The sequence below is a fragment of the Simochromis diagramma genome, unplaced genomic scaffold (assembly GCF_900408965.1).
Source record: "Simochromis diagramma unplaced genomic scaffold, fSimDia1.1 OVJJ01000320.1, whole genome shotgun sequence".
Taxonomy (NCBI): Eukaryota; Metazoa; Chordata; class Actinopteri; order Cichliformes; family Cichlidae; genus Simochromis; species Simochromis diagramma.
In genome coordinates, this window is record NW_024386773.1 from 12,283,346 (window position 1) to 12,301,673 (window position 18,328).

The 18,328-nt window shown below is 39.4% G+C and overlaps 1 protein-coding gene across 2 annotated transcripts in view; it reads right to left on the reverse strand.

Moving 5' to 3' along the window:
- col2a1b (collagen, type II, alpha 1b) overlaps nt 1-18,328 on the reverse strand; it is a 44,586-nt gene that overhangs the window by 6,662 nt on the left and 19,596 nt on the right. For both annotated transcript variants that reach the window (XM_040008613.1, XM_040008607.1), the window contains 24 exons: nt 18,245-18,289; nt 17,849-17,947; nt 17,589-17,642; nt 17,254-17,361; nt 16,941-16,994; nt 15,529-15,627; nt 14,951-15,004; nt 14,099-14,197; nt 13,776-13,829; nt 13,358-13,411; nt 12,892-12,945; nt 11,431-11,484; nt 11,022-11,066; nt 10,835-10,933; nt 7,626-7,733; nt 7,433-7,486; nt 7,065-7,118; nt 6,868-6,921; nt 6,477-6,530; nt 4,470-4,577; nt 4,048-4,101; nt 3,861-3,914; nt 2,785-2,946; nt 845-952 (listed from right to left, as the gene is read on the reverse strand). In XM_040008613.1, the coding sequence (XP_039864547.1) occupies nt 845-952; nt 2,785-2,946; nt 3,861-3,914; nt 4,048-4,101; nt 4,470-4,577; nt 6,477-6,530; nt 6,868-6,921; nt 7,065-7,118; nt 7,433-7,486; nt 7,626-7,733; nt 10,835-10,933; nt 11,022-11,066; nt 11,431-11,484; nt 12,892-12,945; nt 13,358-13,411; nt 13,776-13,829; nt 14,099-14,197; nt 14,951-15,004; nt 15,529-15,627; nt 16,941-16,994; nt 17,254-17,361; nt 17,589-17,642; nt 17,849-17,947; nt 18,245-18,289 (1,782 nt within the window). The remainder of the gene's footprint in view (nt 1-844; nt 953-2,784; nt 2,947-3,860; nt 3,915-4,047; nt 4,102-4,469; nt 4,578-6,476; nt 6,531-6,867; nt 6,922-7,064; nt 7,119-7,432; nt 7,487-7,625; nt 7,734-10,834; nt 10,934-11,021; nt 11,067-11,430; nt 11,485-12,891; nt 12,946-13,357; nt 13,412-13,775; nt 13,830-14,098; nt 14,198-14,950; nt 15,005-15,528; nt 15,628-16,940; nt 16,995-17,253; nt 17,362-17,588; nt 17,643-17,848; nt 17,948-18,244; nt 18,290-18,328) is intronic.

An 18,328-nucleotide genomic window follows, 5' to 3' on the forward strand; every position in this document is an offset into this window, starting at 1 on the left:
ACAGTAGGCACTCTGCTCTTAAGGCGTCTTCCTGAATATTTATTTTACCACCCTGTTTCTGAAAAAGTTGGGAGGCTGTGCGAAATGTTAAGCGCAATGCAAGGATTTTGAAACGTTTTGCAGGTACGAATGCAATGCACAAAAACAGAATGGAAAGTAGAGATTTGTAGTTACATTTGTTTACATTTTTGTTTTTAAACTGACAGATATTAAGTTGCTTCCAGCAAAGATATGGAAACACCTCAATCTGAGTAACTACAGACACACAAGTGGAAGAAATCCAAATAAGAAAAACACTTCAAATCTATGAGCTCCAACTTTACTGGATTAGAGTTTAAAAACCCCCAAAACGATTACATAATTACATCACCAACTATTTTCAACACTGATTTTATTTTCTTAAGTTGTGTTCTTGATCAATCAATTAATGTCAAAATGTCAAAATCCAAAAAAAGGAGAAAATCAATAAAAAAAATCAACGGGTAAGAAAACAACCTTCGTTCTCTAGTTTATCTGAAGCATGGAAAATTAATTGTATTACATTATATATCACAAATATTTATATCACAAATGATTTTGCTTATGTCTCATGACTAATACATGAGCTGATATTGTAATTTTATTTCAGCTCTATTACTGTGAATTAAATGTCTACATAACATTTCTACAAAATAGATAACAAACATTTTAAATTTGTAATGTTTGACTCTTGGAAATTATGAGGATCATATTTTAGGATTTATTCTGACATAGACTAAATAATGTGTCGTTTTATTAAACTAAATAACTGACAGACAATTTGCAAGTTGAACTTTATGAGTGGGTGAGTGGGTATATTACTCACAGAAGGTCCAGGCAGACCGGGGAAACCTCTCTCGCCACGCTGTCCAGGGAGACCAACAATACCGCGCTGACCAGCCAATCCCTGAGGACCTGAAGGACCAGGCGGGCCCTGAGAGGAGAAAGGTGGCAGAGCGGTGGTTATATAGATTTTTACCATTATTATTATTATTTTGGGTGGTTATGGATTAATTTAACAACTATCAACAAACAATTTTGATCATAGGTATCAACAACCAAGAAAATCAGCTGAGAAAAATCAAGAGATTTTAAAGTTTATAAATTTAACTTCTAGTTAAAACAAATCTGAAAATCTAAACCTAATCAATAAAAAAAAAAAATCACCCAAACTAGAAAGTGCACAAATACTAAAACGAGTGAATACATGGTTATAAAATTACAAACTAAACAATGTAATATAATATAAATGGGTTCAAGCACCTTTCATTCTGGTGTCCCATAGACTCTAATATATCTGCGTTTAGGAATAAATCATTTTAGCCACCGGATATAACAGGATGTCACACAGAAAGGTGACGGTGGCTTCAAAGAATTGTTTAAGAGAAAGAAAAATATATGATTGATAGTTAAGTAAGAGGACTGATGGGGCTCTAATTTCTATCCTTTTAATGTGAAGTTACAGTGAGAAGCCTTTCTTGGATAACAGCTAATAAAACACTCAAAGTGATCCATCAATCACCAGCCACTTTATAAGGCACGCCTGTTCCACTGATTGTTAGCGCAAATCTAATCAACCAATTATGTGGCAGCAGATCAGTGGCTTTAGGCAGGCAGACATTGTAAAGAAGATCTGCTGAAGTTCAAACTGAGAGTCAGAATGGGGAAGAAAGGGGATTTAACTCTTTTCCTCTTGAATGCGTAGTAGGGGTAATAACCCTTGTATATTTCAGGCCTGCTGATGGAGAAACAGAAGACCACGCTGGGTGCTGTTCCCATCAGCTAAGAACAGGAAACTGAAGCTGCGATTCACACAGGCTCACCTAACTGGTCAGCGGAAAGCTGGAAAGACGTTATCTAATGAGTGTCTTCAGAACTAGGTTCAGGATAAAAAACATGCATGCATAAAAGTTGAGCATTGTTTGTGTGTGATGACTTTTTGAGGCATCACTTTTGTTTACTGACAAACGCTCAACACAGTTCAAATACAATGCAAAGCAAAGATGTGTTTGTGTCCTATGATTTATCTCTTCTGTCATTTGCTACACATGGGATTTTATTCCCAGCTGCAGTTGCACTTTTCGGTGTCAGTCTCTCCATCACCTCTCCTCATCGCCACAGCTCACTCTTTCACATGTCCTCTCCCTGAAAACATGTCCACTATAAACAACTCACTCCAAGTGACAACTGAGCACCCAGTTCAGCTGACAAAGACTTTGATGTGCTGATACATGGTTCAAGGCTGAAAATCTGTAATCTATAGGATGGACGGAGTCTCGGCACAGCAGCTATCTTGATGTTTGGGTAAGCTATCGTCTGTGATATGTATAGTATGGTATGTCATTGTCTTGACTTGTCACGTGTTTGTAACGGGCGCGTGCAGGCAGCTCTGGGGGTAGGCAAAGTAAAAGCCTGGGCTCCTGTCATCAGTCTGTCACTGGCCTGTGCTACCCTGTGCTGTCAGATGTCTCGGTCTGCTATTACAGCCAGTGATGGACACTGACAGCTCTGTGCAGTAATGGAGGGTGTTTCCATTACTGATAAAATTGGCTCTTTGGGCTGACAGAGCCACACAAACGCCGACAGACGTGCAGAAAACAAACACATCTGATCATTTTCTACTCCCCAGAGTAGCTCTAACGACCGCCTAAATATGGTGCACTGAAGAGGTTTCAAGTTTTACAAAGTAAAAAGGAGTTGCAGGTGATGCCAGCCAGTGTCTTGAGTGTTTTATGATGGAATCTGATTGTAGAACGAGAAACTCACAGGTGGACCATCCTCTCCAGCGTCTCCCTTCTCTCCGGGAGTTCCAGCGGGACCACGAAGCCCAGCATCACCCTGTCTGCCTGGAGGTCCACCATCTCCCCTCACGCCTTTGGGTCCATCTTTACCGGAAGGACCAGCAGGACCAGGAGGTCCAGGATTACCCTGACAAGTGTGAGGAGGAGGACACATAAATATGAATCATTACTGAAACATATGAGTATTTTTTGCTATTTTAACTATCCAGTGATGATATGTACAGCTCTATATGACTTCAAATAACACATAGACTGTATATTAGTACCCTTACAGGGTTAGCCTGTTTTCTCACAATATGTTTCTTTGCAGCATGTCTGCAGAAAATGAAAATCTAAGCAAACACCTACAGACACACTGTGGTGAAGTGTGGAGGTGTTGAAACAGCAAAGGTAAGCACTTTATAGGTGCAAATTACAAGGTTTCCTGTGACACAAAGAAGTCAGGCAGCATTAGAAAACACATCCCTGTTTCACAACAGTTTCTCTTGCTTATAAAACACAAATTAAACCAGCTGTTCTTTTTTTCCCATACCTGTGAAAGATGTAGTTTTATCTTTATCTTTTTATATAAACTCCACAGTCAGACAAAAATAGATTTTTCTGAAATTATATCAACTACAGTTATACACCAGCAAATATAACTACGATTTATGTTTTCTGGCTCGGTTTGGGAACCCAGTAAACCAATTCAGAATTGATCTTTTCAAAGGATGGCATGGATGCCCCATCAAAGGTCAATAGATGGTTGATGATTTTGAAAATATAGCTTTTGCAGACTTATTCAAAGCCATTTAAACATCAACAGGAGTTTCTGGAACTATGGGGAGATTCACCACCATCTTTAAAATGCTGAATAGGGAATATATTCAGCAGAAGCACACGATAATCAACAGCTTACAGAAAAACACTTTATTTTTGCTTTTCCTTTAATTTTTCATTTGCTCTTATCATAATCTTAGTTTTGGTATCACCACTACATGTGTAAAGCTGCACATGGAGTCAGTTTGATGGAGGGTTTAGTCATCAGGACGCTGAACTTACATTGGGGCCAGGGGGTCCAACTCGGCCGGCAGCTCCAGGGAAACCAGTGGCACCCTAACAGAGATGGACGCATTTAGACAGAGTCACAAATAAAATCCTAAAATAATGCTTCCTGCACATGTTATTATGAGACAAGAGTAAAATAATTTAAAAGTGAGACTCTTTGGTGCAGATAAAAATCACTTACAGGAGGTCCCTGAGCACCACGAGCACCTTTAGGTCCAGAAACACCCGTGGGACCCTGAAATGAACATATTCCGCGTTACACTCTGACATTTGTTGTATTTTATAGTAGCTCGTTTCTGTCAGCTAGTTTCTTATTCTGCCTTATGTAGCACAATCACCACCAACAGTTGCTGTCACTTTGTAAACTCCACCATGCATGTTTAAAAGAGAGGTAGAAATGAATGTTTTGCTGATTTGTGCATACATAACAGTTTCTCTTCTTGTAGGAAAAACTGTCACTCAGTGCCTGTCGTACTGTTATATAAAGCTTTTGATTAATAAGAAAAACTGGGATACAAACATCCAGTGTTTTTGTGCAAGCCCTCATTATTTTGGGTTTAGAAAACATATTTATAGTGAAATAATACATGTAGTGACACTTACAGCGGGTCCAGGGGCTCCAGATGGTCCTTGGGGTCCAGGAGCACCAGCGTCTCCCTTCTGTCCAGGTTCTCCCTGCTCTCCCTTGGTTCCAGGCTGACCGTCAGCACCCTGAAAGCAAAAGACAGAAACAGCTGTTGATATACATCAAAGGAAAAAAAGTGAAAGGACTATGTCTTAATAATCAAATACTTTCAAAGGTCTTTCACAATTACCTAAAATAATTGTTTAAAGGCTCATTCCACCAATTTCACACATGGAGTTCTGTTTACCTGCTAACACTGCATGTAACATGTAACCTGTGTGGAGCCATTATCATATATTAAATGGTTTGTTAAATTATCGGTTAACAGATCTACTGTTTAGCTTGAGTTAAACTAAAAAATATAAGATCTAAGATAAGATGACATATCTTCACTTGTCTTTTGTGTCGCTGCAATACCAAACTGCTTAAGTACCCCATTTATGATGGAGAAGTACATCAAATTATGCACAAATCTCTGTTTTTAAATCCCAATCAAGTCAGGCCATTGAGTTTATGACTCTCGTCTACAAGTGCTACTGGTGCAGCATTTAGCCTCGTTGTGCCCACAGCGTCTGTGTTACATACACTTTAAAGTGGACCTATTATATTTTTTCTTTCACAGCTCTCAGTTTAAAACATGACCAAAGGTTCAAATGATGCAGTCAGTGAATAGTAATGCCCAAAAGCTCAGGCCTTAATCTGCTCTAAATACTCAATTTCACGCACTTTTTTTTCTCTTTTGAAGATGTGGGTCATGTAGGCATGTAGCTCTGTGTGGAACTACATAAGCCCCACCTGCATTTCAAATCTTCTGTCTTACTGGGACAGCCAATTAGAAGAAAGCTAGCTTAAAGGAAGGAGAGCTGTGGCTTTAGACCAGCGGTCCCCAACCTTTTTTGCGCCATGGACCGGTTTATGTCCGACAATATTTTCACAGACCAGCCTTTAAGGTGTTGCGTATAAATACAGTAAAACAGTACTGGTACCAAAAAAAAGGAAGATTTATTCATAATACACGTGAAAAGACCGAGAGAAACCGAGGTAATGTTGTCCTCGCGTCAAAAATGGTCCCTGGGTGAATGGCAAACAAGTATATGGGAATCCCGAGGACAACACAAGGGTTTTAACGATAAATACAAAAAATAACGCTTAAAACCGATAAAAACCCTGAAAACCATACATTTCACATGCGAGCCTGAACTCTCACGACCCGGTACCAAACAACTCACGGACCAGTACCGGTCCGTGGCCCGGGGGTTGGGGACCGCTGTTTTAGACAGAAGATCAACTGAACTTGAGCTGCACTGAGAAAGGATAAAATAACAGCTGCTCTAGGAGAGTCCAAGAATACAAACACAGAGCTGGGGTAGGACATGAGATATAATTACACAACAATTTCAAAACTTTTAATTGCAGCTCCTAATGTACTGTGATAACATGTTACAGTCGGTGTGCTCTGAAACAAATAGCATTTAGATACCTTGTAATGTTATTCATCCTGACAGAAAATCAATAATTAATCATTGTGTAAGGTAGAGAAAAAACAACCTGTTTAGAGATAAATTGTGCTGCCACAAATATATTGATGAAATCCATTTGGAGGGATGCAGCTTATTAAAAAACATCAATTTTATGTCCATCGTGAGTCTTTGGCAATAACTAAATGGATGTTTGACAAAAAGACACTAATTTCCCTCCACAGATATTACACCGAGGAAACAAGACATGTGTCAAGATAAAGAAAATAATAATTCACCGAGGCCTAAAACTGACGTAAAGGCAGTTAGACGTCCAAGTGTTTCTAGATATGAGCGGTAGAAAAGCCCCGCCATGTAGATGCAGTTAGTTTTTTACTTGCAGTTAAATAAGCAAGTTGAATCACTTTAAAGTAAAATTATACTTCTATTACTTTGCTAACAAGCCGAAACATAAATCAGTCAGGAGTCTGCAGTAAGATTAGTTCATGGTGATGGCTTTCTACTTACTGGGGGTCCAGCAAAGCCAGCAGGTCCAGGAGGTCCAGTCTCACCCCTGTCACCCTGAAAGATTTAAAGTAAGGCAGAGGCATCAAAAACTCAGGGGTTAGGCCAACTGAGAGAAATGGCTGATCTGTTGAGACCAATGTTTTAAAAATAGTTGCTCCAATACTTCAAAATGCCTGGCTCTAAAGGAAAACTGAAAAGCTTAAGTATAAATATAAGTATAAAGAAAGATGATGATAGTTCAGGCATCACAAGATCTATAAGAGCATGCATGCTGCCTTAAAGCCTTAATACAATATACTAATATATGATGATTTGACCTAGTCACTGTGCATGCACCAAATTCCTAATCTGATATGTTTTCTTTACTAAAACAATAAACTGTGACACTCACAGGAGCACCGCGGACACCAGGAGCTCCAGAAGGACCAGCAGGACCAGATTCACCCTGCGAGAAAATACAGGAAGAACATCAGCAACATCATACAGAAGGTTAACTTTGCATTATAGAAACCTACTTAAATGAAGACTTGTGCAGAACAAGACATTACATCATTTAGATCAAATAAAATAAAAGTAAAAACGCCTCACCTTCTCACCATTGGGACCAGCAGGACCAGGGGGACCAATGGGACCAGTGAGACCCTGAAACATGAAACAAAAAAGTATAGTTAGTATAAGGACTTGGAGAGGTTTGTAGTGTGAGAACCGAGACTTCACACTTTGCTTTAAAATGAGCAGCGGGAATAACAAAACTTTTATTCTAAAGAACAAAATAATGAATATTTTAGATTTCAGATTACATTTAAAGTATAATATGCTGTAAATAAGAGATTCACATGTGCAGATAGATATGTATGCAACATTTTATTTCCAGGAAATAAATGAAAGTCGTTCTATCTGTATTCAGCAGAAGCTACTATCATTCACGAAAACCCAAATGAATGACAGTCACTCACTCTGGCACCATCTTTGCCTGGAGCACCTTCAGGTCCTTTCTCTCCAAGGTCTCCCTGTGGGGATAAAGAACTGAATTAAAGTCTGTCGTGTGACAAGAAAATATGCATAAAATTATACTCAAGTAGGGAAAATTCCACAAATTGAGTGTTTATGCATTCAGTTTGCTAACACTTGTTTCCCATCATGGCTTACTCTGTCTCCTTTGGGTCCGGGAATACCAGCACCTCCTCTCTCTCCAGGCATACCCTGCAGGCCAGGGGGTCCCTGAGCCCCTGCAGTACCTGCAGGTCCAATCGCTCCCTATTATTAATCAAAAATATAATGAGACGACAGGTTTGGGTTCAAAGACAGGAGACACTTCAACTGTTTACTTTCTCTAAGCACCTGCTACACATGCACAAAGATGTTTTATACCTCCTGATTCAGTCAAGGTCTTTAAAAAAGACTTGCAAAAAGGCTTGTGATGATGTTCTGTCACATTTCAGACAGATTCTGCTCGGGCTTTGTTTAATAACCCACAATATGAGTCAGAAACACAAACACGGTGCCGTCTCAGAGTGAGAGAACATCTGCTCATTCAACAAAAGAGGCCGATGCTCATCTTTGTCCCTGCCTGTTGTCTTCAAGGTTAACAGATGACTGAGAGAATAAAAGAGAAAATAATCCTGCCAACTTCTTTTTCTTCTTGCTACAGAAGAATGTTAAAAAAAAGCCTAACTCTCTAATGAGTCGGTCACTTTTAATTTAAACATAAAGACATCTTAATTTCATGTGTTTTGCTGTGATGGTGGGTTTACCTTTAATTCTGTTATTAAAAGGACAAAGGGCGTTTTATCATAAAGGCATGAATCTCTATTTCACACATCAAAGCTGAAACAATTGAAAGCAAATGCAGACTTTGATTGTTTTTTTTAAAAAGTACTCCTATAGGCTCACTCTGAGTCAAAACTTCAGCTGTGCTGCGGTGCTTGATCGTGCAGCCTATAAATCAGACACACGCAGCATTTCTTCTGCCTATCATTAAGCCATAACCACAGGGCTAACACAAGCACAACACTGGCTGTGAATACGATAGAATAATACTCTAACTCAAAGAGGCCGACAAACGATCCCTCTTATAAAACAAATCGTTTTCAGAAACTTGCTTTTCTACAGACTGTTGGTTCATCCCTTCTTCATCGTCACCACCATCACACTCACAGTCTATAATCCTCATCCTCTAACCACTTATGTCTGGGGATGAAAACCTATGAACTGGGATTAAAATCCGACCAGATAACAATCCCAAAGTGGGAATTGCAGCCTCGCTGAGCTCTTCCTCTGCTCACAGTGCCATTGTGACAAATCACTGCAGTGGCTGGAAATTGCTGACAGATGGCAAGTGAGTGTATAGCCTGACTGGAGACACACTGAGCCATCAGCTGCAGTGAATGTAGGAAATATTTTATTTTGTTTTAAAGTATTATAAATTTATGAAATAACATGAATGCAGAAAACAGAAATAAAACAAACGTCCAGACCTGAACTGCTGACTGACGCTCAATTCTAGTTACTGATGGCTCTTCAACCACTAATCCTCAACTTTTCTGGCTTATGACAAAACTGTGTTTGCTTGTGACTCATATCTACAAAGCAATTATTCACAAGAACCCAAAGGAAGAAAGTTTAAAAGTAAAGGAGAGCTTATTAAAAATATGTTTTCTTCTGTTTTCCACTCTTTGAACTACATCAGAGATCTACTATTTTAGTCAGTAAAAAAAAAACCTAAGGATGCTGAACTTAAATTGTCTCAGGAATTAGAATTTTTTAGCCTCTAGGGGAAAATAGGCTTTTACTCAGTCTAGGAAACACTGAAAGTTTAGCTTTGGAAGCAAAAAAAAAGCTTATTAAGGTTAGAAACCTGGTGGCCAAATGTAACTCTGTTGATTTAGCATTAGCTCAACAGTACAACCTGCACAGGAGCAACCTTACACCAACATTTATCAGGCACATGTGTTATTAAAAAGACAAATGCAAACATTAGATCATGAAGGAAAAAGCTGTTCTGTCTCAACAAAAGAACGAAAAATGCTCTGCTTCAGTCCAGCCACACCGTAGAGACCTCAGTTACAGTCGGTGTGAGGTTCAGTCGATATCCTGAAGCACACACGTGAGCAAACGATGGTGTTTAATGACTTCTGCAGAATAACATCGTTAAATATTTAACCCTCATCTATTATTTTGCAACAAAACCACTCCATCAGATTTTTGAGTTTTTTGATTTTCCCCCCTGCAGACACTGTAAGCATGTCCCTCACGGTTACAGTGTCTGCAGACATGACTTTGTTATCGAACTCTGAATGTCCAAACACAGGGATTAAAAAATGTTTAGATATTGTGCTATATATCTTTGGAATGGATTATGTTTCTCTGTGAGGAAAAAATATGAATCTGAATGAACTGTACATAATTTAAGTTTAACAAAATGAACTGCATTGCATCTCAGTCTTTACTACACTATATTTATCTAAAGCAGCTGACAGCCTGCACAGGGAGCGCAGGCAGGATGGAGTGGATGAAGACGAGTGTCTGGGGTGATTTGTGACAGCAGGATCGTAAAGAGAGTGAAAGGGAAGGTTTAAAAGATGGTAGTGAGACGGGTATGATGTGTGGTTTGGAGATGGTGGTGCTGACAAAAAGACAGGAGGCTGAGCTGAAGATGTTAAATTTTCATCGGGAGTGACCAGGATGGACAAGATTTTACAATGTGTATTTTAACTTTGGTTTATTGATTTTAGGTGATGCTTAGATAGCATGTACATTTTTACCTAGCATGGCTCCTGTCATGCAATACTTCCAAATGTTCTACCAGGGAAAGGAAGGTTTGTGCTCTCTTTTTAATCCTCCTTATACTTTGTATCTGTAATTCTGTTGTACATTCTTGTATAATGACAACAAAGTATCTTATATTTACTGGAATAAAATAAAAGCTATAAATGAACCAGTTTAGATTATGACCTGTAGTCTGGGACCTGATAGGCACTTAAGTTGATTCTTTTCTTTTTAAAGAAAATGCGATGCGATTCAAAACTGGAAAACTGAGCAGAGGTTTTATTGTCATATACTGTCATATACTAACTAGACTGCTCAGTGCAGCAGAGTGAGGAATGATGCTGCCCGCTTTCTCTAATTTTAGGCTGAAAACACCAAATATACGCTAAAATGCTGAGTACACACAGCTTAACTCGCAAACACTCGAGCTAATTATTATTCAATTATACGCTCAGACTGCTCTGTTTCTGCTGCCTGTGATAAGAATATTGAAAATCTCACCGTGTTTTCGCAGTGGGTTGGGTGAACCTCAGGGAGCAACATTTAATCAGTTAAAAAAACACATGCTTGTTATTGGCTGCTGGACTCACCTTGGGTCCGTCAGTTCCAGGAGTTCCAGGCAGACCTCTGGGTCCCTGCAGACCCTGAGGGCCAGCGGCTCCTCTCTCGCCGGGAAAACCACGTTCTCCCTGAACAGTAGCACAGTGACAATCAGCGGCATGTATGTTAATCAGCAGCCTACAGTATAATGAAATTATGTTAAGATCGTGAACTTACTCTAGGTCCAGTGGCACCAGCAAGTCCAGCCTCTCCAGGAACACCCTTGAATGGTGAAAAGAATGAGAAGCTAAAAGACCTGCAAGACTATCGCTGTTGAGATACTTAGTTATGCTTTATACTCATAGCACTAACCAAACTAAATTAAAGCCAAAAAGCAAATATTAAGTGTAATTATATATTTTTAAGAGTTTAGAAATCTGGTAGACGACATCTTAAGTCTTAAGACTTTTGCAGTCACTGATAACGTTGGAAAAAAGCAGCAGCGCTCAAACTGTTTAATTACCTGTGTAATTAATCTGAATCATGAGCTTGGAGTAAGTACATAAATTCATATGTTATACTCTATCTTTGTATACTTTTTTATCTTTGTCTTATTTATCTTATTTGATCATGAAAGTGCACAAACCTGATCTCCAGGCTTTCCTCCCTCACCAGGTGGACCAGGAGGGCCAGGAAGACCCTGTGTGCAGGAGAGAAGAAGCATTAAAACTGAATGCAGCGAAGATCCAAGTCTGCACCCCCCTGCGCTTCAGATGGTGTTATTGTTGCATGAACGTGTCTTCAGGCCTGCAGTGCTGACAGGAGTTACATATCACTTCCTGTGGACTGAATTATGGCTGTCACGTATGACTCCATCTTCCTGTCAGTATGTGTCTCTGTCACAGGAAACTTGGGAAAGATCAGGTGATTTGTGGCTGAATAACAACATCTTCTTTTTTTCATGTTGAAACATTTTAATTTACTGCATTGCCATGGAAACACAGTTCAGGGAAAACTCATAAGCTAAATCGTTAGAACATCAATAAGGAGCTTGGGAAATTGTTAATATGCTCGGAAAAGATCTCTGCTGCTAAAAGGGTGGCGCTATGACTGGAACTCAGTAATGACATGTACAAGTGAAAGAGCCGCAGTTTGATCCTGTGAGGGGATACAACTTCCTCTGGGGCTGCATCACAAAGGTCATCTGGTAAAGAAACATATCTGCCAACCTGTTAAATATGCAGAGCCACCTGCTGCAGCCATCCTTTCTGAATAAGGGAGCATATGGAGGAATGTGTGAGACCACGCCTCTTAATCTGTGAATTCAGGTGTTTTCAGTCCCGTTGCCACATGTGTATAAAATCAGGCACCTGGCCAGCAGACTGCTTTTACAAGAACGAATGGGCTGCTCTACAGAGCTCATCATATTCCAGCGTGGTACTCGAACAGGTTGCCACTCGCAACAAGTCAGTTCGTGAAATTTCTCCCACTGTAGATATTCCACAATTCGCTTTAGTGGCTCACCATGTAAAGTCACAGAGCGGGTTTGACTCACTGACCTAATGTCAAGTCACAGTTTTGAACACTTTGGATTATAAATGTCTTTAGATTTTGCAAGATTAAGTAAAATTGCTGCACAGGAAACATGTGCCCAGCAAGTTTGGCACATCTAGGTGAAACCATACGTGTGAGCCATTCTGCAACACTCATACCCAACATATGACTCTGTGACAGACGTGCCCAGTTTCAGAGTTTTTGAGCCCCTTTAGCTGCAGTTTTCTAGCTAAATAGTAGACATAACCTAATCTTACTGGGCAAATGTTTCCTGTATGCTCACAACACGTAATTCATGTAATTAACATACATGTTAAATATGTGTCATTCCATTAAAATATACTTTTATGGAATGATACATATATTTCTCTGTTGCACCATAAACAACTGTGGTCATAGAAAAAATAAGTGGTTCCCGATTCTGGCACTGCTCAGCAGAAGAAAAGCAATAAACTGAAGTTTCTATGTATAACTGCACAATATAAAAGTAGTGATACAACTGCTCATATATGCTCACAGGTGTTATAGCAAAGCTTTAAGTATGCAGACTCACCTGGAAGCCAGAGGGACCAGGCTGTCCTTGCTCTCCTCTTTCTCCAGCAGGACCCTAAAAGTCATAATTACAGTCACTTTATATAATTCATTAAAATTGTGCAATTTCACGTCTGCCTGACAGTTAAAATGGTGGGAAAATTCTGCAAAACCTTCCACTTCTTAGTAAACATTATAAAAATAAAATATTTATCATATACAAAATGTTCTCTAGTTCAAAAAGGTTTGTTTAGTTTGCTGAAACATAATCTTCAAAAGAAGTTGAAAGTCTGTAAGTCAGTGATGGTGTGACGTGATGTACAGACAATTTGGTCAAGGACTTTTTTTTTCCAGACAGAGCTACGATAGAAGCAGTCTGGGAAATGGAGATAACAAAGACTGCTTCTAAGTGCAGACGTAGAAAAGGGATAAGATAATATCGGTGTTGAAGGTATATAAAGTGGCATGGGAGCGATAGAGATACGTACAGCAGGGCCAGGGGGTCCAGCTGAGCCAGTTTCTCCATCTTTGCCGGGCAGACCCTGGGGAGACGAAGAAAGAGAGAGCCAGAGGAGGATGGGGTGGGAGGTGGAGGAGGAGGTTTGACAGATATCAGCACTAAAGCCAAAGGTGATGCTCTTAACTGGGCAGACATCTGACAGATATATAACTGAGGCTTCTCGTGCTGAAGCTGGACTCTGTGAAACTGTGTACTTGAAAAATGAAGCTAATCAAAAGTTTATAGTTTCTGACAATAACAAATATTTGGCTCTAAAAAGAGACTTTACTTTAGCATAACATGTTTATGTTTTTATGCACGTGATTAATTAATGCTTCATAAAAACACAGCAGTCAATCTGAGGAGCGTTAGTTTCAAAACATAAAATGGAAACACGATGAACGTACTCTCAGACCAGGAGCTCCAGCCAGTCCTTTCTCACCAGACTTGCCAGGTTCACCCTTAGAAAAGCAGAAATAAAATCCAGTGGTTAGTAAAAATGCTACTGCTGATCCCTTTACACCTATTGTGAGAACAAAGGTGGATACAGGTGATGATGCTCATCAAATTATATAAAATTACTCAGCAGCACTCCACATGTTGCTGAACAGGTATACTGTGCATTTTTGAATCATGCATTTATGTTTTAGAAAGGACAAATAAAACACATTGCAACACACTGTAAAATATTACTCCCTTATAGAAGGTACTTTTTTTTCTTTTTACTTACAGTTGCTCCCTTTGGTCCAGGGAATCCCATGACTCCAGGCTGTCCTCGGGCTCCCTGTGGACCAGGAGGTCCTGGACGACCATCCTCACCAGGCGCTCCCTGAGTAAAGTCAAGCCAAACGGTAAATAACTGCCATATGTTTCTCTAACAAAATTAAAAATGTGACTACAAAATCGAATTAATATACAGCAAAATCCATGACACACTGTGTATAATCCCTCAGTAATGTTACATCCATTCATTTAGTAATCCAACCAAAAAATGTAGCTGTTTGTTGCACATTTAGACAAATATCATAATATTACAAATCTGAAATCATTATGCAGAAATGTATGTTGTATATCAAATAAATGTGAGTTGCACTATTTCAAATCTATTTATTTTTTAGGTGTTTAAATTAATTAGTGAGGCTTCAGTGAGTGGTGCAGCTTACAGAGTTTACGGCTCCACCGTCACTACTAACAAAGTGTATAAACATAAGGATTGAATGTTATCCTTAAAAACAGGAGACTGTGTGGCAAACGGAGCCCAAAGTGAAAGAGAAAAAACGCAGCCCCCTGAATTCAGCGTGAACGTGGAAGAAAGCTACAGTATAAGGCTGGCGGATAATGGGCGGATAAATTTCCCACAATTCAATTTGATGAAACCACTCATGAGTCATTATGTGATCAGAGCACATTCGGTAAAATTACAAGTCTCTCCCTGGTTGTTTCACATGTGATATTAAAAATAACACACGGCTCTTAATACAGCAAGCGGATGCACAGCGTGTAGTTATTTCTCTTAATTTACAAGTAAACAACAACGACTAATTAATGTCTGTTACAACAAGAAACGTGTACATGAACATACAGAAGGTCCAACTTTGCCTTGAGGCCCAGCATCACCGGGGCGTCCAGTCAGACCCTGTCAGAGAAAGGAAGGAGAATTACTGGCTAAATCTGGATGAGTCATCGGGCATCTCTTTGCAGACATATGCTAAAGAAAGGTGGGATTACAGAACATATGGCACCACGTGAGACTGATTTTACACCTCTGACTAGCCCCCTGTGCAGGAAGCAGCACCTGCTGATGGAAATGACTAAGAACGGAAACATGAATGAGAGCACATTGCTCACAGGCTTCATTAACTCTGTTTTCTAATTTCATTTTGGTGACTGCACATAAACAATCTACTGCTGCAGCTGAAATTAAATATTTGAGAGGAAGAGGAAGTACAACTTCTCTATCTATCTATCTATCTATCTATCTATCTATCTATCTATCTATCTATCTATCTATCTATCTATCTATCTATCTATCTATCTATCTATCTATCTATCTATAAACATGTTCTTCTGAACACTTTTGAGATTTGTGGAAATTTAAAGCACATTTCTGCAGATCACCAGCATCTATGCGTAATAACGCGCTGTAGAGGAAGCACTTACTCTGGCACCGGGCAGACCGGGCTCTCCAGGGCGGCCGGGGTCACCGCTGGCACCTTTGGGACCGCTGGCTCCTGAGGGTCCACGCTCACCGGGGGCTCCCTGTATTATGAGGAAGAGTGTAAAGTCAAACACAGAGGATGGGAAACATCTCAAAGTTCAGAGGAGATGTGTTTCTCTTTTAGTAGGATGAACAAATTTCATTGACCTGCAGGAGATGAGAAGATTAAATTCAGACAGATTAATTGTGATATAAATGAAACTGTCCGTGGAAAGATAATATTTAATGAGATGTTGGCTTTGGTGATTTGGGACAAGTAGGTCAGTGTGCGTGATGGGTTTGTGAGCTATGCTGCCATCTTGTGGGAGGCTGCGTGCATCACTGCTGCCTCCTAAAGCGTGCAGGATGAAGTCAAAGGGAAACAAGTGTGCTGACAAATGGCACTTTTTTTACTCTTCAAGGAAAATAACATTTTTATTATGACCTTCAATAATTTGTGACTTCAGAGTGAACCCCAAAGACGTGCCTCATTAACCGCATCGTTTTAAAATCTGCCAGCTGATTTGTGCAATTTAACTTGATTTAAAAAATGTTATGAGCTAATGAGGGGAAAAATGATTTCTCAGAGAAGTCATCACGGAGACCAGATCAATTTACGCTCAATAAAATGCTTTGTGGAAATCAGGTCAGCTGCTTTTTTCATATACATCGTGTTTTACCTTTTACAGTGTAGTCAAATATGTGCAGATTATTTATCTTTTCTGACAAAAATATATTTTGGAACTTTAAAGGATTTATACATTCATGAAAAACAAACAGCTAAACTGAGAAATAATCCTGTTCTTTAGAACTTTTACAACAGTTTCAGCAGTTTTAGCTTTCACAACCAAGAAAGTAAAATATAGATATGAATATCTCAGTTACACAGTTTCCAAGGTTTTCTGATGGCTTCTAGTCTACGTTTGAAGTACTATTATTTCAAAGTATGCTGAACTATTTTTGCTTAATTGGTCTTCTGAAGCGTAAGTTCATCAATTATTAACAAGCTTATATCATCACCATCAGACTGGAAATGCTTTTATCGCTCAGTGAAGTAAATATTACTCCCTCCATGCTGCATGTCAAAAATCTCTACACTAACCTACACTAAAATAATAATAATAATAATAACGTCATGACACAAACATCTTTTTTATGTCTTATGGAAAAGTTTAAATTAAATGTCTGTGTATCACATATAACTGAATGTATTCACACACATTCATTCACATATACAGTTTTACACCTGCAACTACTGAGCAGATGCCTAAAACATGCTCTACTCAGCTCATTTAGGCTGTTTGGAGCGCTTCACTTCCTTTTCACAAACCAAAACTCTTCTCTGGAGTGTCAGTGAAACCATCATGAAGCTTACCTTTGGACCAGCCAGACCATCTTGACCAGGGAAACCACGGTTACCGGGAGCTCCCTAAATGGAAAACACAAAATTAGATTTAAGCTTTATTTAAACAGCAATATCCCAATCTCACAGTGGGCCTTAAATGGGCTGCAAAGTTTTACCCAACGAATACACACCCATCCATCACAGAGTAAGCAATAACAGTAAGTTAGGTGTAGGAAAACCCTGACACTGTGATATTCTGTGATATATTTAATATTACTTTCCCAAGAGTTCCCGAGCAGCATTTTTTAAAGAACTGGAAAAAGAAAGCATGCTGTGCACTTACTCTCTCTCCAGGGGGTCCCAGTGGTCCAGCAGAACCAGGCTCACCTCTGGGCCCTCTCTTGCCTTCTTCTCCTAGTGGGCCATTTGGTCCCTGAAGACCAGGTGGTCCCTGATGAATAACAGACAAGGTTAGTACAAAACTGGAAAAAAATATGTTGTATTTTTACATATTAAAGTAATACGTTTTGTTAGGTTTGCGTTCCTAAACTATGTGGAAATGTGTACTAGGTCTGTCAGATGACATAGTCTGAAGTGTTTGTACTGTATCAATGAATTCTGTTTTGCTGATGAACCCATCAGGGTATACAGACACAAGTCGAAGGAAACAAAACTCACAATTTCTCCTTTGGGTCCAGCCTCTCCCTTGAACCCTGGGATACCTGGGTCTCCCTAAACAGAGAGACAGAGAGAGAAACAATGCATGAGTTATTATGCTTTTAAGACCTGCTTTAATTATTTGGGATATGAAATGGACAACAAACATCAAGTGGTCAATTAAACTGCAAATACATTCAGATATATAAATAGATTAAAAGTAATATAACTCCAATGAAGGGGGCATCCTGTGTGTTATGAATGATTCATTCAGTACATACAGATGTTCCCTTTGGACCAAGAGGTCCAGTGGCTCCCTGAGGCCCGGGAGGCCCACGAGGTCCAGGGAAACCAGGAGCACCAGCGATGCCAGGAGCACCCTATAAAAAAGAGACGGAGAGAGGTCTGAAGTCAGTCAGCTGACTGATCACTGAATCAGAAGTATTTCATCTCAGCTTTTAAAGCTGGAATAGAAAGCTCAACATCATTCACTGCTTAATCGGTCAGATTCAATAAGAGATCACTGTAAATGTTCTGTATAGGATGCAAATATTATTAGATGCAGTAAAGTAACTCTGAAGTTGCAAGAAAAAAATTACCTGCATGTCTAAATATGAAAACGTTAAGTGAGAAGGTGGCACTTTGAAATACAGAAAAGGTAAAAATGCTAAACTTACAGCAGATCCTTTCGCTCCAGGGATGCCATCAGTACCGGGATTACCCTGCAAAAAAAATAGTCTTTAATCAAATCCTATTAATTT